Source organism: Rana temporaria, chromosome 2 (assembly GCF_905171775.1).
Source record: "Rana temporaria chromosome 2, aRanTem1.1, whole genome shotgun sequence".
Taxonomy (NCBI): domain Eukaryota; kingdom Metazoa; phylum Chordata; class Amphibia; order Anura; family Ranidae; genus Rana; species Rana temporaria.
In genome coordinates this window covers 140,141,729-140,164,294 of record NC_053490.1, presented here as the reverse complement: position 1 = coordinate 140,164,294, position 22,566 = coordinate 140,141,729, and the positions used below count along the sequence as shown (strand labels likewise).

General features: G+C 43.5%; 1 protein-coding gene across 6 annotated transcripts in view; it reads left to right on the top strand.

Annotated features, from left to right (window-relative positions):
• PRPF40B (pre-mRNA processing factor 40 homolog B) overlaps positions 1-22,566 on the top strand; it is a 118,523-nt gene that overhangs the window by 58,805 nt on the left and 37,152 nt on the right. For all 6 annotated transcript variants that reach the window (XM_040341217.1, XM_040341219.1, XM_040341218.1 and 3 more), the window contains exons 11-15: positions 8,939-9,121; positions 13,475-13,586; positions 15,659-15,723; positions 16,795-16,959; positions 18,545-18,653. In XM_040341217.1, the coding sequence (XP_040197151.1) occupies positions 8,939-9,121; positions 13,475-13,586; positions 15,659-15,723; positions 16,795-16,959; positions 18,545-18,653 (634 nt within the window). The remainder of the gene's footprint in view (positions 1-8,938; positions 9,122-13,474; positions 13,587-15,658; positions 15,724-16,794; positions 16,960-18,544; positions 18,654-22,566) is intronic.

The window sequence follows — 22,566 nt, the reverse complement described above, 5'->3', positions numbered from 1 at the left end:
CAGATAAATGAAATACTCAATGTCCCACTGTCAAAATTCTCCTACCTCGTCCTGAGGAAGCCAATAGGTGAAACGCGTAGACGAAAGGATATTTTGCAATCGAATGTATATTCTACATGGTTTTTATGTATCTTACTGTATCTTTTGTAATTAAAATTATATTTTTTCTAAATCCTTTGTTCCTGTCTTGCCTTAAAAGTCCGCCCTGTCACTGCCTCTCAGCAGTAACCTTTTCCCCTTGTGTGTATGCAAATGTCAGCCTGAGCTATTGAGCTCTCTAAGCAACATACTTTGAAAATATAAAATAGTAGGAAACTGGAAAGGAAAATATCTGAGAACTCTTCCTGCTCGTTGCATATGAGAGTTAAAAATATTCATATGCAACATTTTATTGTTACCTGACCTAAAGCAGTATTTTAACCCAAAAACAAAAAAGCTAAAGATTACAGCTTACCAATCCTTAAATGTGGTAGCAAGATTAGCTTTATTTTTTAGGTTTTATTTTATCTGTTATTTCACCTGCTGATCCTGGCAGTAACGCCGTCCTGTCTTATGGTGTCTGCATTCTGGATGAAGTAATAAATCAGATACCTTTGAACAGCAGCATTGCCAGTCTGCGGAGAGGGTAGTGTTAGACCAGCAGATTTAGATGGACTAAAAAATTGAAACTGAACTCCAGCTAACACTTTATAAGCATTTACAACAATGTTTTTCTATTTGAGATAGAGGGGATACAAGAATGAATAAAGGCTGACCATTGTAAGCACCACTGTCAATGTTAAATGGTTTGTCTCAACACTAACTGCTACTTTGTCTGGACAGCTTGGTTTTTAGAGTAAGTTGAAAAATAACAAGGGGGTCGTGGCCAAGCAATGGCAACTTGAGGACATTTTTTCTATGTGCTACAGGCCCAGTCCCCAAGATCTCAGCTAATGTGCACCCAATATCACAAAAGAACTAAATTCGGCTGAAGGCTTTGAAAGCACATGTTATCCATCTACAAGCTCTTACTCAATTGCACAATCTCCGGATCAGAGGCATTCCAGAAGCTACCGCTGGTCCAGATCTGCTCCCCACAGACACCGCTCTTCTCAACCAGCTTTCGAACTGCAATCCCACAACAGAAATAGATCACACTGGTTGGCTGGTCCCTGAGATGCAAAATAACCCCAGGGATGTACTCTGTCGTATCCATTTTTATAAGCTCAAGGAAGAGGTTCTATTAAAAAGGCCTGGTATGATCTTCCTGCCTGACCTCTTCAATTATACCCTCTTTATGTGCCGGAAGATGCAACCCCTGCTACAGCGTTTCCAGGAGACGGGAGCTTCATATCGTTGGGGTCACCCATTCAATATATAAATGAGGAAAGACAGTAACAATTTTCACATGCACCGATCTGACCAACTACCGGACCTATTCACTTTTCTAGGTACAGAGCCTGTGGAGACCCCTGACTGGCTCACATTTGTCATTCTCCAACACACCCACAAGGCAGCAGATTGAATCCGTTGCCCCAACGCCAGCAGAGACCCCACTCCTGATCAGCAAGAGCCACTCAACTGACTCATCCTGAGGACAATGAACTTGTGTCCCACTGCTGTTTCTCCAAACTGAGCAGAGTGAGTACTGACTAATGCAATTATTAGTTTTTGTTCTCTTCTGCCTGTTCCTTGGGGAGATTGAAGGAGAAGTACAGCTAAAGCTCTTTTCATTCTTGTGTTGAGAGCTGATCCCTATTTTGGGAGGGGGACTTCTTACGTAATTGTGAGTGCTGACCCGAATGGGTCTATGTAGCTATGGTTGGCCATCTGGCTACTAGTTATGTGGTGGACCTTCTTACTGACTTCCTGAGGTAGACTTAACATGATCAGGCACGTGTGTGGTCTTTCGGTAGACACTCTGATGCTAGTTCACACTCATCAACATTACAGCGCTCTCTACGCCCTCATGCTCCACTTCTCTTTTAGTGACAGGTGCTCCTCCGTAGGTCTTCGCACACAGTGGCTACTATTCAGTAACTCCTTTGATGGGGCCCTATTCATGGCGGGGCCCTATTAATGGCGGGACCCTTCAGATTGTCACCAAGAATTGAGATTTCTCCAACCTAACCTGGCTATCTTCAAAACAACGGGTCTTGGGATACTGGGGACAGTCCTCATGGCTCCAGGACCAGTTCTCCTTCTATAGAGAGGGAGACACCTCTAGAGATGTGTGTTTTCTGCTCTTACAACATTTCTTTTGGCTTAAATAGTGGTTATGTGGATTCTGGTTAGATTTCTTGTTTTTACTACGTGCCACTTGAGCTCTGGTTACGCCTGGATTCCTTTTTGGATCCTGCTTGTGGGATGCATGTCTTGCTATTTTTCTGGAAACTTTCTGTCTACACCTCTGGGTTTCTCTTCTCATTCCTTTACCATTTTCTTATAGGAAAGATTAGGGTGACCATTTCCCTTCACCCCACCCGTCTCTCCTAGACTAGTTTTCTTTTGTTCTACACTGTTCCCTGAAGAAGTCCATAATACAGTCACCACAGAGATCTCCTTGTGTCTGCAACTCAATTCCCACTGGGAAACGCTTCCACTTAAGCTCTGGGAAGCACATAAGTGCTACACCCGGTGTGTCCTGATGGCACAAGGCTTTTGCCTCAAGAAAAATTAGAGCAAAAACACATGTTCCTTGCATAGATTCAGGTGGAGGTATACTGGTTTATACTACTCAAAAAATAGCAAATAGTTTTAAGGCCTATTATCGTTTTCTGTATAACTCATCCCCTCTATCCTCCTTACCACTTTCAGAGGTGTGTAGGGAGCAAATTATTCAATACTTGGATGACTCTGGACTTCCCAGGCTTTCAAGTAAGGCATACCAATCTTTAGAAGCCCCTATTTCTTCTAAGGAATTTTCATTGGTGTGATTCCATTTCCAAATGCCTTTACCACACCAGATGTTTTCCCTCCTACTGGCTCGACCATTCCTGGAGGCATTCAACTCCCTTCGGGATGGTCACTCCTTTCCCCCTGACACACTTAGAGCTCCAATAGAAGAATTGAACACACCAAGGTTGCTCACTTTCCCCTCAATTTTTTCTCCTTACCCTGGAAGTCCTTCTATGCCACATCAGGTTCACCCCTAACATTTATGGTCTCTTGCCCTCCGGTAGTGATCATAAATTGGCAAGATATGCAGATTACTTACTATTTTTCATCACCCTCCCCTGTCCCTCTCTTACTAACTTATTAACAGAGTTTTAAACATAAGGCCATCTATCCAAATTCAAAATCAATCTTCCGAAATCATAGGCCTTGAACCTGAGCATTCCCACTCCTGATCTTGACACTCCTAAATCCCACTTTCCATTCAAATGGGCATCCCAACATTACACTTATCTGGGCATACGACTTTCTCAGACCCTTAAAGTTATCTTCTCGGCTAACCTCCCTACTCTTCTAACAGAAATACATCAATATCTAGCGAAAAGGAACACCCCTTTGTTTCCTGGTTTGGTCGGAACAGTATTTAAAAAATGAATTATCTTTCCGTGACTCCTGTACAAATTCCAGACCCTCCCTATCTTGATTTTTCAAACATTCTGGAAAGGAGTCAGGAGCGAATTTTATATTTTCTCTGGCCGCCAAATCACACAGACTGAACCAAACCCTCTTATTACTAGCGAAATTAAGAGGGGGCCTAGGCTTTCCTGATCCCCTAAACTACTATAAGGCTGTTCACATGGTTTGAATCTTAGAGTGGTGTACTCAGGGCACAACTAAATGATGATTCCAGCTGGAGCAAGTATTAGCTGAGATTCCACTTCAGGGCTTACCTGGGTACGAGGGAGACTTCCTCCTTGATAGATATATAAATGTTTTCTATTAGATAATATTCTCCTCAGGGTGAATTATTTTCTCGACTTAAAGTGTTCCTAAAGGTACATATTTTTATTTTTATTTTTTTACAAAAATAAGTAACATGATATGCTTACCTTCTCTGTACAGTTATTTTTCAAAGAGCAGCCCCGATCTTCCTCTTCTCCGGTTCCCTGCTGGCGCTCCTGGCTCCTCCACTTGATCAAGTGCTGCCATAAGAAGCTGCTTCCTATGGGGGCACTCATGCGGGCTTGTTTTCGAGCCCAGCTGCCTGCGTCCATAGACAAAGACAGAAGGGCATGGCCCTGCCCCTGCTTCCTCTTCACAGAGTTTGATTGACAGCAGTGGGAGTGGATCTGCTCTATGAGGAGGGTCAAAGCAGAGAGCCGCAACTTTCATGCACAGCGCTGGATCGCAATGGGGCTCAAGTAAGTATACAGGGGGGGGGGGCTTTGGGGGGAGCTGGAGTTTTTTTTTTACTTCATACATACAATGCTTAAAGAACCACTTTAATGACCACCCAACCTTTGTTTAACACTGGAAAACTCTGCCTACAACATTTTCTTTCCACTACAAGGATAAAAGCAATACTGGAGATCCAGGCTTTGATGGACCCCCTCTTGCCTTTCTGGATGGCATTAAAACTCAGGCACTTTTTACCCAGAATATGGAAGGAGTGTCAAACCTCCTCTCCCTTTATGAATTTTGACAAACTTTGCTTGTCCTCTGCCCTGTTTCGTCAACGGCCTCCTACAAATATATTTTTCCACCTTATCTATTGAAATTAAAGAAGGACTTCGGTAAAAATTTCAAAGAACAGCAGAAGGAGAGGATTTTGCATTTCAATCATGCTGCATCGATTTCGAGTAGAATTCAAGAAACTAATTTTAAAATTACCTCCTTGTGGTTAGAGTCCCCCAAGTTCTATATAGGCTATTTCCCAACACCTCTCCATTGTGCTGGTGGTGTTGTCAACAGGAAGGTATTATTCTATACATGTTCTGGAGTTGTCCGGTTCTGCAGACATTCAGAAAGCAAGTGGGTGATATATCTTTCAAATTGACTGACATCAACCTGAATAATGACCCGACTGCATTCCTCCTGCATCTTGCCCCACTCTCGACCAAACGCTATAATAAATCTATGTTAAACAGAAATGGAAGGCGAACACACCTAGTGCATCACCAGAGATAATTTATTAATATACATTTTTTGTATAAACGTAGGTACTCACAAAAAGCCAAAAAACACAGTGCATGGACATGCACAGAACACGGGGGACTGCTAACGCATTTTAGGGGGCACACCCCCTTTCTCAGAGCTAGGCTATGTTGATTCATCTTTTAACTGCTGCTAAGGCATGTACTGTAGTCTGCTGTTTTGGGGGGAAAAAACAATGCCTCACTAATTAGCCTCTGGTTCCGCAAAGTTAAGGAAATCAAGCTCATGGAGGACACCATAGCGTCCGCCAATGGAAGATCAGAATTATTCTGTAAAACCTGGTTTTACTGGCATGATTTTATCTATTCTTTAAATTTTTGTGGCATCCGCAGAAGCCTAATCTCCTCTTCATATCGTTAAAGCCAAGCAGTTTTTTGAGCTTTTGAATCTTACACCCAGTGCAAATTCCCTCCATATATGGTATATATACTGTATGGGTACATGCACTTATATATGGGTTCAGTGGAGTAGAGTGTATTTTTATCTATTCTTTTGCAATCTCACACCCAGGCCCAGATTCAGAAAGAATCGCGTATCTTTAGGCGGGCGTAGCGCATCTTATATACGCTACGCCGCCGTAACTTAGAGAGGCGAGTACCGTATTCAGAAAGAACTTGCACCCTAAGTTACGGCGGCGTAGCGTAAATGGGCCGGTGTAAGCCCGCATAATTCAAATGATCAAGGCAGTGGGCGTGTTGTATTGAAATGAGCCGTGACCCCATGCAAATGAGGGGCTGAACGAACGGCGCATGCACGCGCATGCTCAGAGTCACGTCGCAAATACTCCCTAAGATACGTCGGCTCAATGCTTTGTCGACGGGAACGTAACATACGCCCAGCCCCATTCACGTACGACTTACGCAAACAACGTAAAATACGACGCTGTTCCGACGTTTCCGACGTCCATACCTTAACATGGCTTACCCCTGCTTTATGAGGGGTAAAGTTACGCCAGACCGACGCCTTACGTAAACGGCGTAGCTAAATCTGACAGGCGCAAGTACGTTTCTGAATCGGCGTATCTACCTCATTTGCATATTCAACGCGGAAATATACGGAAGCGCCCCTAGCGGCCAGCGTAAATATGCACCCAAGTTACGACGGCGTAGGAGACTTACGTCAGTCGTATCTTGGCCGAATTCAAGCGTAACTGATTCTAAGAATCAGTCGCATAGATACGACGGCGCTCATTCGGACATACGACGGCGTATCTGGAGATACGCCGTCGTATTTCCTTTCTGAATCCGGGCCCCAGCCTTTAACCTACCCTCCTCTCCTGGGATTTTCCCTCTCAGGCCTTTATGCTTTCTACATACTGGGCCGGATTCAGAAAGATGATCGCATCTTTCTTCCAGCGTAACGTATCTCCAATACGTTACGCCGCTGTAACTTTGGGCGCAAGTTCTGTATTCAGAAAGAACTTGCGCCCTTATTTATGGCGTCGTAGCGTATGTGTGGCGGCGTAAGCCCGCCTAATTCAAATGGGGATGTTGGGGGCGTGTTTTATTTAAATTTTACTTGACCCCGCGTTTTTTACATTTTTTTTGAACGGCGCATGCACCGTCCGTAAAATATACCAGTGTGCATTGCTCTAAAGTACGCCGCAAGGACGTATTGGATTTGACGTGAACGTAAATGACGTCCTGCCCTATTCGCGAACGACTTACGCAAACGACGTAAAATTTCAAAACTCTGCGCGGGAACGACGGCCATACTTAACATTAGCTACGCCTCATATAGCAGGGGTAACTATACGCCAAAAAAAGCCTAAGGTAAACGACGTAAAGAATTGCGCCGGCCGAACGTACGTTTCTGAATCGCCGTATCTACCTAATTAGCATATTCCTTGCGTAAACATACAGAAGCGCCACCTAGCGGCCAGCCTGAAAATGCAGCCTAGGATACGACGGTGTAAGACACTTACACCAGTCGGATCTTAGGGATATCTATGCGTAACTGATTCTCTGAATCAGGCGCATAGATACGACCGACTGCACTCAGAGATACAACGGCGTATCAGGAGATTCTTTACACATGAGATGATTTGCTCTTTCCCACTGACAATATTCAGCAGTTTATGGATTCTGTTTTACTTACATTGGGCAGTGCCAATTCAGCAGATACTATCGCCCCTCTGTTCATTACAAAACAGCAACCTGTTACATTCTCAGTCTCCAGTGTCCTTGACCAGCTTTCCTGGTTTTGAACTTAATTGCTGATACTACTTCTAGACAACCTACTCCTGATTGTTGTATCCATTCCTTCAGATTCATATAAATCGACACCATCTGAATGTAAACATGTTTTCTGATGTTTTACATTTTTGTAAAAGCAAAATAAAGAATTCATTGAAAAAAATAATAACAATCTAACTGACTGGATCATTGGGTGAATAAAAGGCTAAAAGAAAACAAATGCAGCCACAATATCTAAGAATTGGCGAGCTGCAATGTTTATTACAGGTTTAAACCATTTAAATTGTATTTAGCTACTTTCTTAGGTGTAACCATAGTCAAATAAAATATATATAAAAATATGTACAAAACCACTACATATTCAATGCAATAATGGGCCAGATTCAAGAAGCAATTGCGCCTGTGTAACCATAGGTTACACAGCGCAATTGCTTACTTGCTCCGGCGTAGCGAATGCTCCTGATTCAGGAACATCGCTACGCCGACTGCAGCCTAAAATCTGCGTGGCATAAGGCTCTTATGCCACGCAGATTTTAGGCTGCATTCTTGCGTTGGCCGCTAGGGGGCGCTCCCATTGTGATCTGTGTATAGTTTGCAAATTGCATACTAACACCGATTCACAACGTTTGCGTACGTCGGGTTTCGCGTAAGGTTACACATCCTAATAGCAGGCGCAGCCAATGCTATAGGATACCCACGTTCCCGCGTCGCGAGATTTAAAATCTACGTCGTTTGCGTAAGTGAATCGTGAATGGCGCTGGACGCCATTCACGTTCACTTTGAAGCAAATTACGTCCTTGCGACGTCATTTGCCGCAATGCACGTCGGGAAAGTTTCCCGACGGAGCATGCGCTTTACGCTCGGCGCGGGAGCGCGCCTAATTTAAATGATTCCCGCCCCCGGCGGGATCATTTACATTGCACGCGCTTACGCCGGGCAATTTTGCCGGCGCGCCCTCGCAATTTACGGAGCTACTGCTCCGTGAATCAAGGGCAGCGCAAAATATTTGCGGGGGCGCAGGGCAAAATCGTTGCCCTGTGCCTCCGCAAATAAAGCGCAAATGTACCTGAATCTGGGCCATTATTTATAGCTGCTCAGTTTATAAGACTATCCCCACATTACATAGACATAAATAATTCTTAATTATAGGTACTATAAATGTTAGTTTTTACTGTTCCAACATGAGCTGGTAAAATTCTTCCCTTTTTATGCCTGTACTTTTTGTTATTTAAATACCCGTACCCTGAATGTTCAAACACAGTTCACAACTTGTGCACTTTAGGTACATTTTAGGGGCAAGCTGTTAAAAAAAAACATTACTGCTTGCTGCAACTTTAATGCGCTTTCATCAAAACGCACATTGTAAAGAGTTCAATGGTAATGCATGTGAAATGCACCTAAAATGCAGCACACATAAAACGCATTACACCAGGCCTTCCTTTTAGCCATATTTGTCATCTAAAATACAGTAGATACTATGGATTTGTCATCTGTGTAACTGTCATATTACTTCTTTGGAGATCAAATTACTTATATAAACAGTTTTCTACATTCAGAAATTTTCTAACCCATCGCACCTTTATTTTATGGGATATTTAGATTTGTACTATTAAACATAAATCACTGAAATAACCATGACTTCTTTCCTATAATAGAATTGACCATGAGAATCAGTCTGCTGCATCTAGTCCTCATTCTGCAGCACCTTCTGATACTGAAATGACACCAGCAGAGGAGATCAGAGTCACCCAGCCCAGTGTTCCAGAACGCACTGACACCCCTGAGATAGAAGCTACGCAGGAAGACTCCGCAGATTACCAGAATGAAATCTCTAACAGGTAATGCTACTCTTATGCCATGTACACACGATCGGAATTTCCGATGAAAAAATTCCAATCGTGTGTGGGCCCCATCTGACATTTTTTTTCTGTCTGTGTTTAGAAATATAATTTCCGATGGAAAAAAAACGATAGGAAATTCCTATCGTTTGTGTGCAACTCTGATGTAGAAAAAATCCACGCATGCTCAGAATCAAGTCGACGCATGCTTGGAATCATTGAACTTCTTTTTCCTCGGCTCGTCGTAGTGTTTTACATCACCGCGTTTTGGATGGTCGGAATTTGGTCTGACAGTGTGTATGCAAGACAGCTTGAACGGAATTCCGGCAAATTTTTTTAGATTTTAGGCCATCGGAAATTCGGATTGTGTGTACAGGGCATTACACTAATGCCAATAAACACACAGGGCCAGATTCATAGAGAACTGCGGCGGCGTAACGTATCGTCTTTAAGTTACACCGCCACAAGTTTTCCTCGTAAGTGCTTGATTCACAAAGCACTTGAGTATAAACTTGCGGCGGAGTAACGTAAAGACGTCCGGCGCAAGCCTGCCTAATTCAAATGGGGCGTGTACCATTTAAATTAGGCGCGTTCCCGCGCCGAACGTTCTGCGCATGCTCCGTTAGGAAATTTCCTGACGTGCATTGCGTGAAATTACGGCGCCCCGACGTGTTTTTTGAATGGCGACGTGCGTAACGTACTTTCGTATTCCCGGACGTCTTACGCCAAAAAAATTGAAATTCTACCCGGGAACGACGGCCATACTTTAACATGGCTCGTCTAAAGTTAAGCCATGAAAAAGCAGGCCTAACTTTGCGACGGGAAAAACCGACTAGCGACGACGTAACGAACGTATGGATGTATGCTTTAAAAAGAACCTCCGTAAATGCAGAAATGCTCTAAAATGTTCATTTTGGAGGCATATCTTGAATTTTGCAATGTACTTGGCTCAATATGCTTGGTTAATCACAGCCTGGTGATAGTGAGCTTCATGCTGCCATCTTGATTGTGTGTGCAGCAGATCTAGCAGCTACAAAGATGTCACTCTTGTGACGCAGAATGAAAGTTTGCTGGGTGCGCATTCGCGCCACAATCAAATTATTCAGTAAACAGACCATTCATATGACTCAGGCCTCGTACACACGACCGAACATGTCTGCTGAAACTGGTCCGTGGACCAGTTTCCGCGGACATGTTCGGTCGTGTGTAGGGCCCGACCGGATTCCCGGCCTAGCGGACAGGTTTCCAGCGGACAACTGTTTCTTAGCATGCTAAGAAACATTTCCGCTGGAATCATATCCGTTGGACATGTTCGATGGTCATTACGACTCATCGGACATGTCCGCTCGGCCGAAATCCCTCGCATGCGTCAAAATGATTTGACGAATGCGTGGAAGCATTGAACTTCCGGGGTCGCGTACGTCGCCGCGTCATTGTCGCTGCGACATCGCCGCCCGTCACCGCGTATCCTGTCCGCGGGGAATTTGGTCTGATGGTGTGTACAGCCATCAGACCAAATGATCCCAGCGGACACGTGCGATGAAAACGGTCCGCGGACCGTTTTCATTGGACATGTTCTATCGTCTGTACGAGGCCTCAGTGTTTATGTGATTGGTCTGTTTGCTAAATGATTGTGTAAGCGTTTTTCCACATCGGCCTTTGCAGGACTTGTGACGTCTAGGCTGGGGAGTGGGAAATTGCTGCTGAAAAAGTCTCCATTGAATGAAGTGTCAGAATTGGGAAATTCAAAAATTTCAGAGATGAAAACGCAAAAACAGCAGAACTCTCTGGCTGGACAAAGGGGTCATTTGTAAGCTGTCTGTGTCCGCTGTCAGTGTTCACTATTACTGGCTGTGTTAAATATCTTATGTGTGGAATGGTAACAGGGTCACTTTCAAATCCTTCAAAGGTTCCCACAAATTCATTTTTTTTAACAGAAACAAAAGGTAGGTCTCCATTCATTTATATGGACGTTTCATGCATCACAGAGTACAGAGGAGGTCATTACTACAAGTTATGCTGTCACATTCAGGTAAATGGTAATTGACCAGAAAAAAAGGCAGGAATCCCAGCCCTGGCATAACCCCTCCCAGCTCAGCTAAGTTTTGTACTAGTGTCTGAAAGTGATGGATGCTTTCCTGAGTCTCTCTAATGGTCTCCTTTTGAGACTTTGCTCCTACATTTCCTTGCTTGTTCTAACACTTCTGAGAGGTGGCCTCTGTCCATAGCAGTCACTATGGCCAGCAGACCCAGAGCAACTGTACCAGGACCCCGCATACAAGAGCGGGGATCGCCTGTAATGTCTGGCTTTCAGTGCTGGAACCTTCGAAGTACAGGGCACCTGATGATCTCACTGGCAGGGTGCTATACAGGTCCAGGGCAGAGAAGTCCCTAAAAGCTCTGTAGGGAATGCCCACTGTAATAGGTGAAGTTTGGGAATACTAGGCTCTGCAGCATGGACTGGTAATTACCTCTGTGTTTGTGGAGTTGTGCCAGATACAGTGTTTTCTTTATCCAATCACATGCAAGTAAAATTAAAAAAAAAACAGCATTTTTGCATGCACATGATTGGATGATAGAAGTCAGCAGAGCTTCTGCTTATTTCCTAAGCACTGGAGCACTCTTGCAGAGGGCAACTGCACAGACTAATTGCCTTTAGTTAATCAACTCCTTTGTGTCCTATTCATTTCCATTGGGATTCATTGCCCACAGTGCTCAAAAGAATCTGCCTGATATCTCAGCCATGCTACCTTCTGCAACCAGTAACCGAGCTGACTTCTGTCCATCAGGTCACAGCAAACGTAGGGTCAGGTGGATTTTTGGGGGGTCCTGTCAATTTTTGGTTTTGAATTACGCTGACAATCCTCTCATCTGAGTGGCCACTTCCTAATGGGTTACTGGTCTTTTATCCCTCAGAAAGCCAGAGCTTCTTGCAGACAGAAGTATGGAGAAGGACAATAGGGGCTCCCAGATTTCTTCAATATGTACTTTGCCCTGCAATGGTTCCCCTGTGGATCATATTACCTCTGAATCACTACCCTTATCTGATATCTCCACTGTTTCAGGGGCACAGTCCACCTCTTCTTTTGTGTCAAAGGAGGAATTCTCTGCAGCCATTTCTGGACTGTGAGATCAGTTCTCATGACTTCTCTCTTTCCCCTTCTCTGTTTTTCTGGAAGAAGAGTAAGGAGTGTAAACTGTTGGGGATTGCGAATCCTCTGTAGATGAGTCCTCTCAAGAGGAATCTCAGGGTTTTCTCAGGCACAAAAGGCCACAGTATTCTTCCTGGTGGTTGTATTGCATTAACTTTAAGCTGGCGCTACCTGAATCTACTTCCCTTAAAGTCCCTGGTTTTGGGTCCTGGCGGGTGTCAAAAAATTCAGAAAAAGGCCTTTCCGGTGCACCCCTCATCTGCGGGAAGTGATGTGCGCTGTTTGTGCTCAATCGGAGAAGGTTTTTTAGCCATCTAAATGCCTTGACAAGTGTATTTTCTCAGATGTTAATAGCTGAATGAAAATAAATGGACCCTTCTCCCTGAGATGTTTTGCAGAGATTTGTCTGTGGTGGGGCATGCCTAATGTGCCTGCACTTTAACTCCTTCCTCATCTGTTACACAGGATAAAGTTGGAGGGCATTCCTGATCATGCCAGCCTGGCAAAGACACCGGAGGGTTGCACGAGAGACTCGGCTGTCTGGGACTCTCCCTCCTGATTGGCTGAGACACACAGCGGGTGCCATTGGCTCCCACTGCTGTCAATCAAAGTCAGTGAGCCAATGAGGAGATGGGGCGGGGCCAAGCCACGGCTCCGTGTCTGAATGGACAAAGTGCCAGCTTGGCTCAGGTGCCCCCATAACAAGCTGCTTGCTGTGGGGGCTCTTGAAAGGAGGGAGGGGCCATAAAGTCCTGGGAAGGACCCAAGAAGAGGAGGATCTGGGCTGCTCTGTGCAAAACCACTGCACAGAGCAGGTAAGTATAACATGTTTGTTCGGTATTTAAAAAAAAAAAAACAAGACTTTAGTATCATTGTAACGCCTCTGTGTGCTGTGATGCACTCCAATAAAAGGATTTTACAGGTAAACCAAAATTCCTAATATATACACAGTATATGCTGCAGGGAAGACCTATGAAAATGTCTTAGACAAAAAAGAGATACCTTTGTTCTCCAGGCTGAGAGTTGATACAATCAATTGTTACAAAGACGGGACAGGAGGCAAAGCCCCTCCATGAGCAATACTACCGGAGAGTAAGTAAATGAGAAAGGGGACTGCACCATTTCCCATGGTTACCTATGATGCTTTTCCATGTACTTTTGTGAAAGGAAAACACTTGAATGCATTTGTTATGTATTACAGTGATTCTTCACAGTTGGAGGATGAAAACAAGGTAGAACCAGAGGAAAAAGTTTACCATTGGAACACAAAGGAAGAAGCAAAGCAATTGTTCAAAGAACTACTAAAAGACAAGGTGGGGTGACATCTGCAAATGCAGACATTCTTGCAAAATGTGCAAAATAGAGAAATATATAGTAAATTAAAATGAATTCTCATTTAATAATGTATGGCCTTACATTTGTGGATATGTGACGTTTATTGTAAAACAAAGGAAAATTTACTCTGAATGGATCTAACAGAGTTATATTATTTGTAAAAAAAAAGGTATGACTGTCAAAAGATCTTTCCTTCTTCTGATATTCCTGACTCATGTATTTTATGATTACCTGTGCAAAGCGAAATGCACAGATACAGGTTTAGATGAGATACAGTATCTCACAAAAGTAAGTACACCCCTCACATTTTTGTAAATATTTTATTATATCTTTTCATGTGACAACACTGAAGAAATGACACTTTGCTACAATGTAAAGTAGTGAGTGTACAGCTTGTATAACATAAATGTAAATTTGCTGTCCTCTCAAAATAACTCAACACACCGCCATTAATGTCTAAACCGCTGGCAACAAAAGTGAGCACACTCCTAAGTGAAAATGTCCAAATTGGGCCCAAAGTGTAAATATTTTGTGTGGGGACCATTATTTTCCAGCACTGCCTTAACCCTCTTGGGTATGGAGTTCCCCAGAGCTTCACAGGATGCCACTGGAGTCCTCTTCCACTCCTCCATGATGACATCACAGAGCTGGTGGATGTTAGAGACCTAGCGCTCCTCTACCTTCCATTTGAGGATCCCCACAGATGATCAATAGGGTTTAGGTCTGGAGACATGCTTGGCCAGTCCATCACTTTTGCCCTCAGCTTCTTTAGCAAGGCAGTGGTCATCTTGGAGGTGTATTTGGGGTCATTATCATGTTGGAAAACTTCCCCGCGGCCCAGTCTCCAAACGAAGGGGATCATGCTATGCTTCAGTATGTCACAGTACATGTTGGCCTTCATGGTTCCCTCAATGAATTGTAGCTCCCCAGTGCCAGCGGCACTCATGCAGTCCCAGACCATGACACTCCCACCACCATGCTTGACTGTAGGCAAGACACACTTGTCTTTGTACCCCTCACCTGGTTGACGCCACACATGTTTGACACCATCTGAACCAAAAAAGTTTATCTTGGTCTCATCAGACCACAGGACATGGTTCCAGTAATCCATGTCCTTAGTCTACTTGTCTTCAGCAAACTGTTTGCGGGCTTTCTTGTGCATCATCTTTAGAAGAGGCTTTCTTCTGGGACGACAGCCAGGCAGACCAATTTGATGCAGCGTGTGGCGTATGGTCTGAGCACTGACAGGCTGACCCTCCACCCCTTCAAACTCTTCAGCAATGCTGGCAGCACTCATACATCAATTTCCCAAAGACAACCTCTGGATATGACTCTGAGCATGTGCACTCAATCCCTTTGGTCGACCATAGCGAGGCCTGTTCTGAGTGGAACCTGTCCTGTTAAACCGTGGTATGGTCTTGGCCATTGTGCTGCAGCTCAGTTTCAGGGTCTTGGCAATCTTCTTATAGCCTAGGCCATCTTTATATAGAGCAACGATTCTTTTTTTTCAAATCCTCAGAGTGCTTTGCCATGAGGTGCCATGTTGAACTTCCAGTGACCAGTATGAGAGAGTGAGAGCGATAACACCAAATTTAACACACATGCTCCCCATTCACACCTAAGACATTGTAACACTAATGAGTCACATGAGACTGGGGAGGGAAAATGGCTAATTGGGCCCAATTTGGACATTTTCACTTAGGGGTGTACTCACATATGCTGCCAGCGGTTTAGACATTACTGGCTGTGTGTTGAGTTATTTTGAGTGGAGAGCAAATTTACACTGTTATACAATCTGTACATTCACTACTTTACATTGTAGCAAAGTGTTATTTCTTCAGTGTTGTCACATGAAAAGATATAATAAAATATTTACAAAAATGTGAGGGGTGTACTCACTTTTGTGAGATACCGTATATACGTTTTTTTTAGATTGTCATTATGTAAAAGTCATATTTTTAGTTGTTCATAATATAGGAGTGATATTTTGTTCATAAAGCATTCTTCATATTCACTTACTAAGTTATCATGTCATGTCAATCGTCTGCAGGGGGTTCTTTCCAATGCCTCATGGGAACAAGCAATGAAATTGATTATAAATGATCCTCGCTACAGGTGAGAGCCTTGATGTTCTATGCAAATATATTTTGATCACATGAATGTACACTTATATTTATATGGCTAACCGTACGTGCTCTGGTATCTTTAGCCCTTAAATGAAAGATAATAGTTACTATAATACATGAGATTAAGTTGTATGCAAGACAAGTTTGAGACAACATCCGTCGGAAAAAAATCCACGGTTTTGTTGTAGGAATGTCCGATCGTGTGTACGCGGCATAACGCTATATTCCTGGCTGCTGCAGCTCTTACACAGGGATGGTAAGAGCTGTATAGTGTCAAATGATAATACCACTTCCATGTATGAGAGCCGTAGCTCTTATAGCTGCAGGAAGTACAGAGATATATGTACTTTTACAAGAGAGCAGTTATTTCGACATGGGATCAACCTCAGAGTTAAACTCCACTTTCGTGTGAAAAAAAAGAAGGGAATAAAAAAATCAAAACAATATAGCTGACTATGACCCTAAGATCCTGTTCCCTTAAAACATGTTATACAGAACAGTGCTTGTGCTGTGTCATTTGGACCCCCGTATCACCTGAAATACCTGGCTGATCCTGCCTGGCTATACCCTCCCCCTGCAAACTGACCACCATAATTATGGCTGCTGAGCCCTGACACTGTGGTCAGTTTGCGTGTTTCCGTCATCTGCAGCCTGCTATCTGTCTCCTGTGTACTTTATGGGTTTCTCCACCAAGTACCAAGTCATGTTTTGCTTGGGGATCAAATACTTATTTTACTCAATGAACTGCAACTCAATTTATAACATTTGTATCACGTTTTTTCTGGATTTTTGGTTGATATTCTGTCTCTATCATATAAAATACGCCTTTGATAAAAATGATAGACCCTTCATTTCTTTGTAAGTGGGCAAACTTACAAAATCTGCAGGGGATCAAATAATTATTTTCCCAACTGTATGTTTGCTGTCTTACTTAGGTTTCTGTTCCTAGATTATTATACTCCAGATATGAGCTTATACATTACAGTGTAATGTGAGGCACATGTGTCATTTCTGCTGTTTTCTGTGTTATTGGGCAGTGTGTTGAACTTTTTTCTCACAGTGCATTGCCCAAGTTGAGTGAAAAGAAGCAGGCATTCAATGCTTACAAGTCACAGCGTGAGAAAGAAGAAAAGGAGGAGGCGAGACTTAGAGCTAAAGAAGCAAAAGAGAGGCTACAGCACTTCCTAGAGCAACACGACAAGATGACTTCAATCACTCGCTACAGGTGTGTATGCCTGCTTCAGTGTTTGTATTACTTCTCTATATATTTACTATAATGACTAATTTACCCGTGTAGCAGAAAATATCTATTCTTATTTTCATTTTACAGGGTCCCCATTTACTATTTACCCTCTTCTCCATCCAACAGATAGCTTAGAACAGCGTACATGTCTAGTGAATCATCACAATGCTAATGAACTGTTCTCTAGTATGAACACAAGTCTCTTAGCAGACTTATTCAGTATGGCAATGGCCAAAGTGCAGTATGCCAGAGTAAAGAATCATCAAGCTTTTTTTAATAATCTACTTTCAGTCATTTTAAAGCTGATTGAAGTTCTGTGTTGCTTTACCATGTAAATCTATTGCAATAAGCAGTGGGCCAGATTCAGGTACCGCTGCGCACTTCTTACGGAGGTGCAGCGTCCCGTTTTTGCCCTGCGCCCCCGCAAATTATCTGCGCTACGCTTCATTCACGAAGCAGTAGCCACGTAATTTGCGTGGGCGCTCCTCAAAAATGCCCGGCGTAATGGCGCGTAATTTAAATGATCCCGTAGGGGGCATGGATCATTTAAATTAGGCGCGTTCCCGCGCCGAACGTAGTGCGCATGCTCCGTCTGGAAACTTTCCCGACGTGCATTACGGCAAATTCCGTCGCAAGGACATCATTTGCTTCAAAGTGAACGTAAATGGCGTCCAGCGCCATTCACGATTCACTTACGCAAACAACGTAAAATTTAAACTTCGGGACGCGGGAACGACGGGGTATACGTAGCATTGGCTGCCCCTGCTATTAGCAGGAGCAGCCTTACGCGAAACCCGACGAACGGAAGGGCTCGCGTAGGGTAGTGAATCGGCGTTAGTATGCAATTTGCGTACTATACGCTGACCACTACGGGAACGCCCCCTAGCGGCCATCGTAAGAATGCAGCCTACGATATGACTGGCGTAAGAGCCTTATGCCAGTCATATCTTAGGCTGCAGTCGGCGTATCGAGGTTCCTGAATCAGGAGCATTCGAAACGCCGGCGCCAGTTAGCAATTGTGCTGCGTAACTATGGTTACGCAGATGCAATTGCTACCTGAATCTGGGCCATTGTTCACATGGGAGTCCTTGAATTTTTAGGGTCAGTTCACACCAGAAGATTTGTTAGAATACATCTGTTGGTATGCGATGGGATGAAAGCAGTGCCGATTTACCAATTGCGGCACATCACACGGTTCCTTTTTTTAATTAACTTTATTGAAATATCAAACAGATTTCACCAGGCTCTATTGGCCGCAGTGTGGTGCAAGGTGATGGATTGAGCCTCGAAGCATTGAACATTTTTTTTGCATGTTGTACTTTTTTTTCCCATGAACAACACTGGAACGCGATAGTTTGAACCAGCCAGGTAGCAGACAAGGCACTGTTTTGCAGTGGGACTGCACTGGAAAAGCCGCCCAATGCAGTTCTACCACACCTGCTGCGAATGGACCCTTATCATTTTTGATAATGTAGTGAATAGTAAATATCTCCTCATGCTACGGGCTATAAACGACCTATTTTAAGTTGTTATGAACGCTTTATGGCTCAGGTCTCTGTTTTCACAGGAAAGCCGAACAGATGTTTGGTGATCAAGAAGAGTGGTCTGATGTTCCAGAGCGAGATCGCAAAGAAATTTATGATGATGTTCTCTTCTTCCTAGCAAAAAAAGAAAAGGTTCTGATTTTGATAATTATGTTTATACATTTAATTTGTGGAATTCCTTAGTTTGTTCATTTAGTATACAGTACTAAAGTTGTTCCTAAAGTGAAATACAAAAACCAATCATGTCCACGTTTAAGTAATTGACAAAGAACCCTAAACCTACAAAGCCCCCCAGAAACTGAAAAATCCAGAAAGTAAGTGTTGAACATTGCAATTATTTGTTGAATCGCTAAGACCCCTTTTACACTGGGTCAGTTTGCAGGCGCTATAACGCTAAAAATAGCGCCTGCAAAGCGACCTGAAACAGCCGCTGCTGTCTCTCCAGTGTTAAAGCCCAGAGGGCCCCGAGGACGGTAAAAAAAAGTCCTGCTAGCCGCATCTTTGGAGCAGTGAAGGAGCGCTGTGTATACCGCTCCTCCACCGCTCCTGCCTATTGAAATCAATGGCGCACCACGGCTATATCCTGCCGGCAAAGCGACTCTCTAGAGGTGCTTTGCAGTGGTTTTTAACCCTTTCTCAGCCTCTAGCAAAGGTAAAACCACCCCGCTAGCGGCCGAATAGCGTCGCAAAATTGACAGTAAACCACCACTAAAAATAGCCACGCTTTACCGCCGATGCCGCCCCCACCCCAGTGTGAAAGGAGCCTAAGGCTGAACAATATGGAGATGAAGAGAATTTCCCTACTATAAACCTAGTTTAGCACATTGGTTTACATTAACCCTTTTGTGACCAGAAGTGATTGATGCCTACATTCCCAGGCCAAATTTAGCAGCATTAGCATGCACCAGTTTACTTGACATTCGCACTACAACCATATCGGTGGCGGCGTCCAAATCGGTGCTGCGCCGCACCGATTCTCAAAAGTAGTTACTGCACGACTTTTGGCGACTTTGGGGGTGATTTCAATAGACATCTGTGCGGGATGTCTCTGAAATCGCTCCTGAAGTCGGACTGGCATGCTGGTTTGAAACCGTGCAAGTTCAGCTGGACTCGCACGATTTTTAACCCGCAGTCAGTGTGAATTTAGGCTTAATGACATGTGAGGCTTTTATTTGGTACTCTGTTTTAATAAAAAAACCCTGATCATTTTTTTTTAAATTATAAGCTGACAAATTTAATTTATAATAATTTCTAATACTGTATTTGTAACTGTCAGTTACATTGACTGGTGGCATCTACAGGCTAAAGACTTATTCCATCATTGAATCCTCCAGTCTGCTTGTAACTACTATGTCACAGCTGACATAGTGATCACAAGTTCAGGAACCACTTCGTGACATTCGGGATCGAGAGCCATACAAAGTGATGGCTGGTGGCTCTGGAAGCAAGGATATTTATTAACACGTTCCCAGTGTAGGGCATTGTGCAAGGAATGTTAATATATGGATCTCGGGTAGGAAGAGTTACATTTTGCTGTCAAGATAGTAGTCACTATGTGAACAGCAGTGTTTGATGGGGAAGTTGAGTGATCATGATGAAAGCACATTAGTCACATTGATGCTGCCGAATCTGAAATGTCTCTATCTCTAGATCAAACCAGCATCAATACTTCTATCTATGTACACTTCCACACAGTTTTTTAAGGCACTCGGCAAGAGGTTTTGCATGTTCCAAACATCTTAGAGAATTAATCATAGATCTTCTGTGGATGTAGGCTGCCTCAGATCCTTCTGTCTCTTCATCTAATCCCAGACAGACTTAACGTTGAAATCAGGGCTCTGTGGGGGCCAAACAATCACTTTCAGGACTCATAGTTCTTCTTTACACTATAGATAGTTCTTAATGACATTTGTTGTATGTTGCATGATGGATAAGTATGTGCCTGTATTTCTTAGCATTGGGGACCCATTGATCCTGACCAAATCTCCAACTTAATTTGTGGAAATGTAGCCCCAAACGTGCAAGTAAACCTCCACCATGCTGCACTGTTGCCTACAGACACTTATTATTGTACTGCTCTCCAAACAAACTGCCTCCTGCTACAGTCACATTTTTACTCACCAGTCCAGAGTACCTGCTGCCATTTTTCTGCATAGTTAGGTCACTTAAAGTGGAGTTCCACCCATAAATATAACATTACATCAGTAGTTTTAAAAAAATGTCATTAGTCCTTTAAGAATTTTTTTTTTTTTTAGATGCCTTCAAAGTGTTGTTGCTAGGCAGAATAGTTAATCTTCCCACTTCCTGCACCTAGGTGCTTAATGCTTCCTAACCTACACCGCACAGACTCCTGGGAATGTAGTGGGTGTAACTTTCCAGGAGTCTGTGCACTCCCCAGTCTCAAAGAATCATGTGACTTGGACAGCACAGGTGCTGAAACCTGATCTGACACTGCTTGTGCAGCACTGAGCATGTGCGAGATTTGCAAGGCTGAAATCCAGGAAGTCATACAGTCTAGCTTCATGATGCACACACTTAAGATGGCCCCAGTCAATTTCTATTTTATAAAGTGTCTAAATGCTGTAACAACCTAACAAAACGGACCTTAGTTTACAGACTAACTTTACTAGAATACATTAAGCTTGTGTATTACAGGGGTATTTATATTTAAAAAGTGAAACTGTGGCCAGAACTCCGCTTTAACCTTGTTTCCACATCAGAGGTATGGCTTTTTAGCTGTAATTCTTCCACGGAGACCACTTTTGGCCAGACTTCTCAAACCGTAGATGGATGTACCTGGGTCCCACTGGTTTCCACCAGTTCTGTAATGATGGCACTGCTGCACATCTTCCAATGTCGAAGGGAACTAAGCATGATAAAAGTGTCTTTCATCTGCTGCATTAACGCATTTGTTAACCCAAACAGATTTTCTGGTACCTTAAAGCAGATTAAACAGCACAGTGCTTGTGCTGTGTAATCTGCCCCTCTCTAAACTATGAAAAAAAAAACTGAATCTGTCACTTCCTGTATCCCTTCTCTAATTAGTCCACAAAAATCAGGGCAGCTCCGCCCCTGATCACCATGGTCTAATTGCGGGCCTCCTTCTTACGCTGCTGTCCCCTCTGCTCTCTGTCTTCGCCCCCCGCGGCTTCTAGTAAAATGTTTTTTCCTCACTGCCAGATACTCTTTCATATACTGACAGAGCACACTGTACCTTTCTATTAGAAATACGAGCGCTGTAAATACAGTTTTAGCCCTGCCTTCAGGCCGGTCAGGTGACTCTTGTCCGGTTTTTATGGCTACTGCAGGAGAGACTGAGCGGCCATGTGATCACCCCGGCTGACGTAAGAGGAATATTACGGCCCCTCCTGCAGTAGCCATTCATCAGAGCTGTACAGCGGCCATGAGTCATGTGATCGGCCTGAAGACAGCTCTAAATCATTATTTACGATGCTCGTTTTTCTATAAGAAAGGTACAGTGTGCTCTGCCAGGCTCTAATAGAGAGTCTGGCAAGTCTTAGTTATATGGGTTAACAAATCCTTTAAGTTTCCTTGGCTGACCACTGTGTCTAAGATCCTCATTGCCCATTTCTTTGTACTTCTTCAAAAGAGCTTGAAAAGCACATCTTTAAACCTCAGTCTGCTTTGAAATCTTTTCTTAGGAGAGATCTTGCTGATGCAGTATAACTACCTTGTGTCTTATTGCTGTGTTCAGTCTTGTCATGGTGTATGACCTGTCATATGAAACTGTTTTCTACATCCTAACCTTAGTAGCAGAGTTTGTCTGTTCCTCACCCAGTATTAAGCCTCCTACACTGCTATGTGGCTTGTAAATGACATTTCAACCTACATATAAAATTGATGATCGTTAACACCTGCTTGGCATAATTGATTGGTCATACACCGGAGTCTAATTCTACAAAATCCTTGACTTTGTGCAAGTGTACAAAGTGTGGAAGTGTAAGATCGGATGCTGTTTTGAAGCCAAAGGGTAGTCACATGAAATATTAATCTGATTTCAATTTGTCTTCTGTTCGCTTGCTTT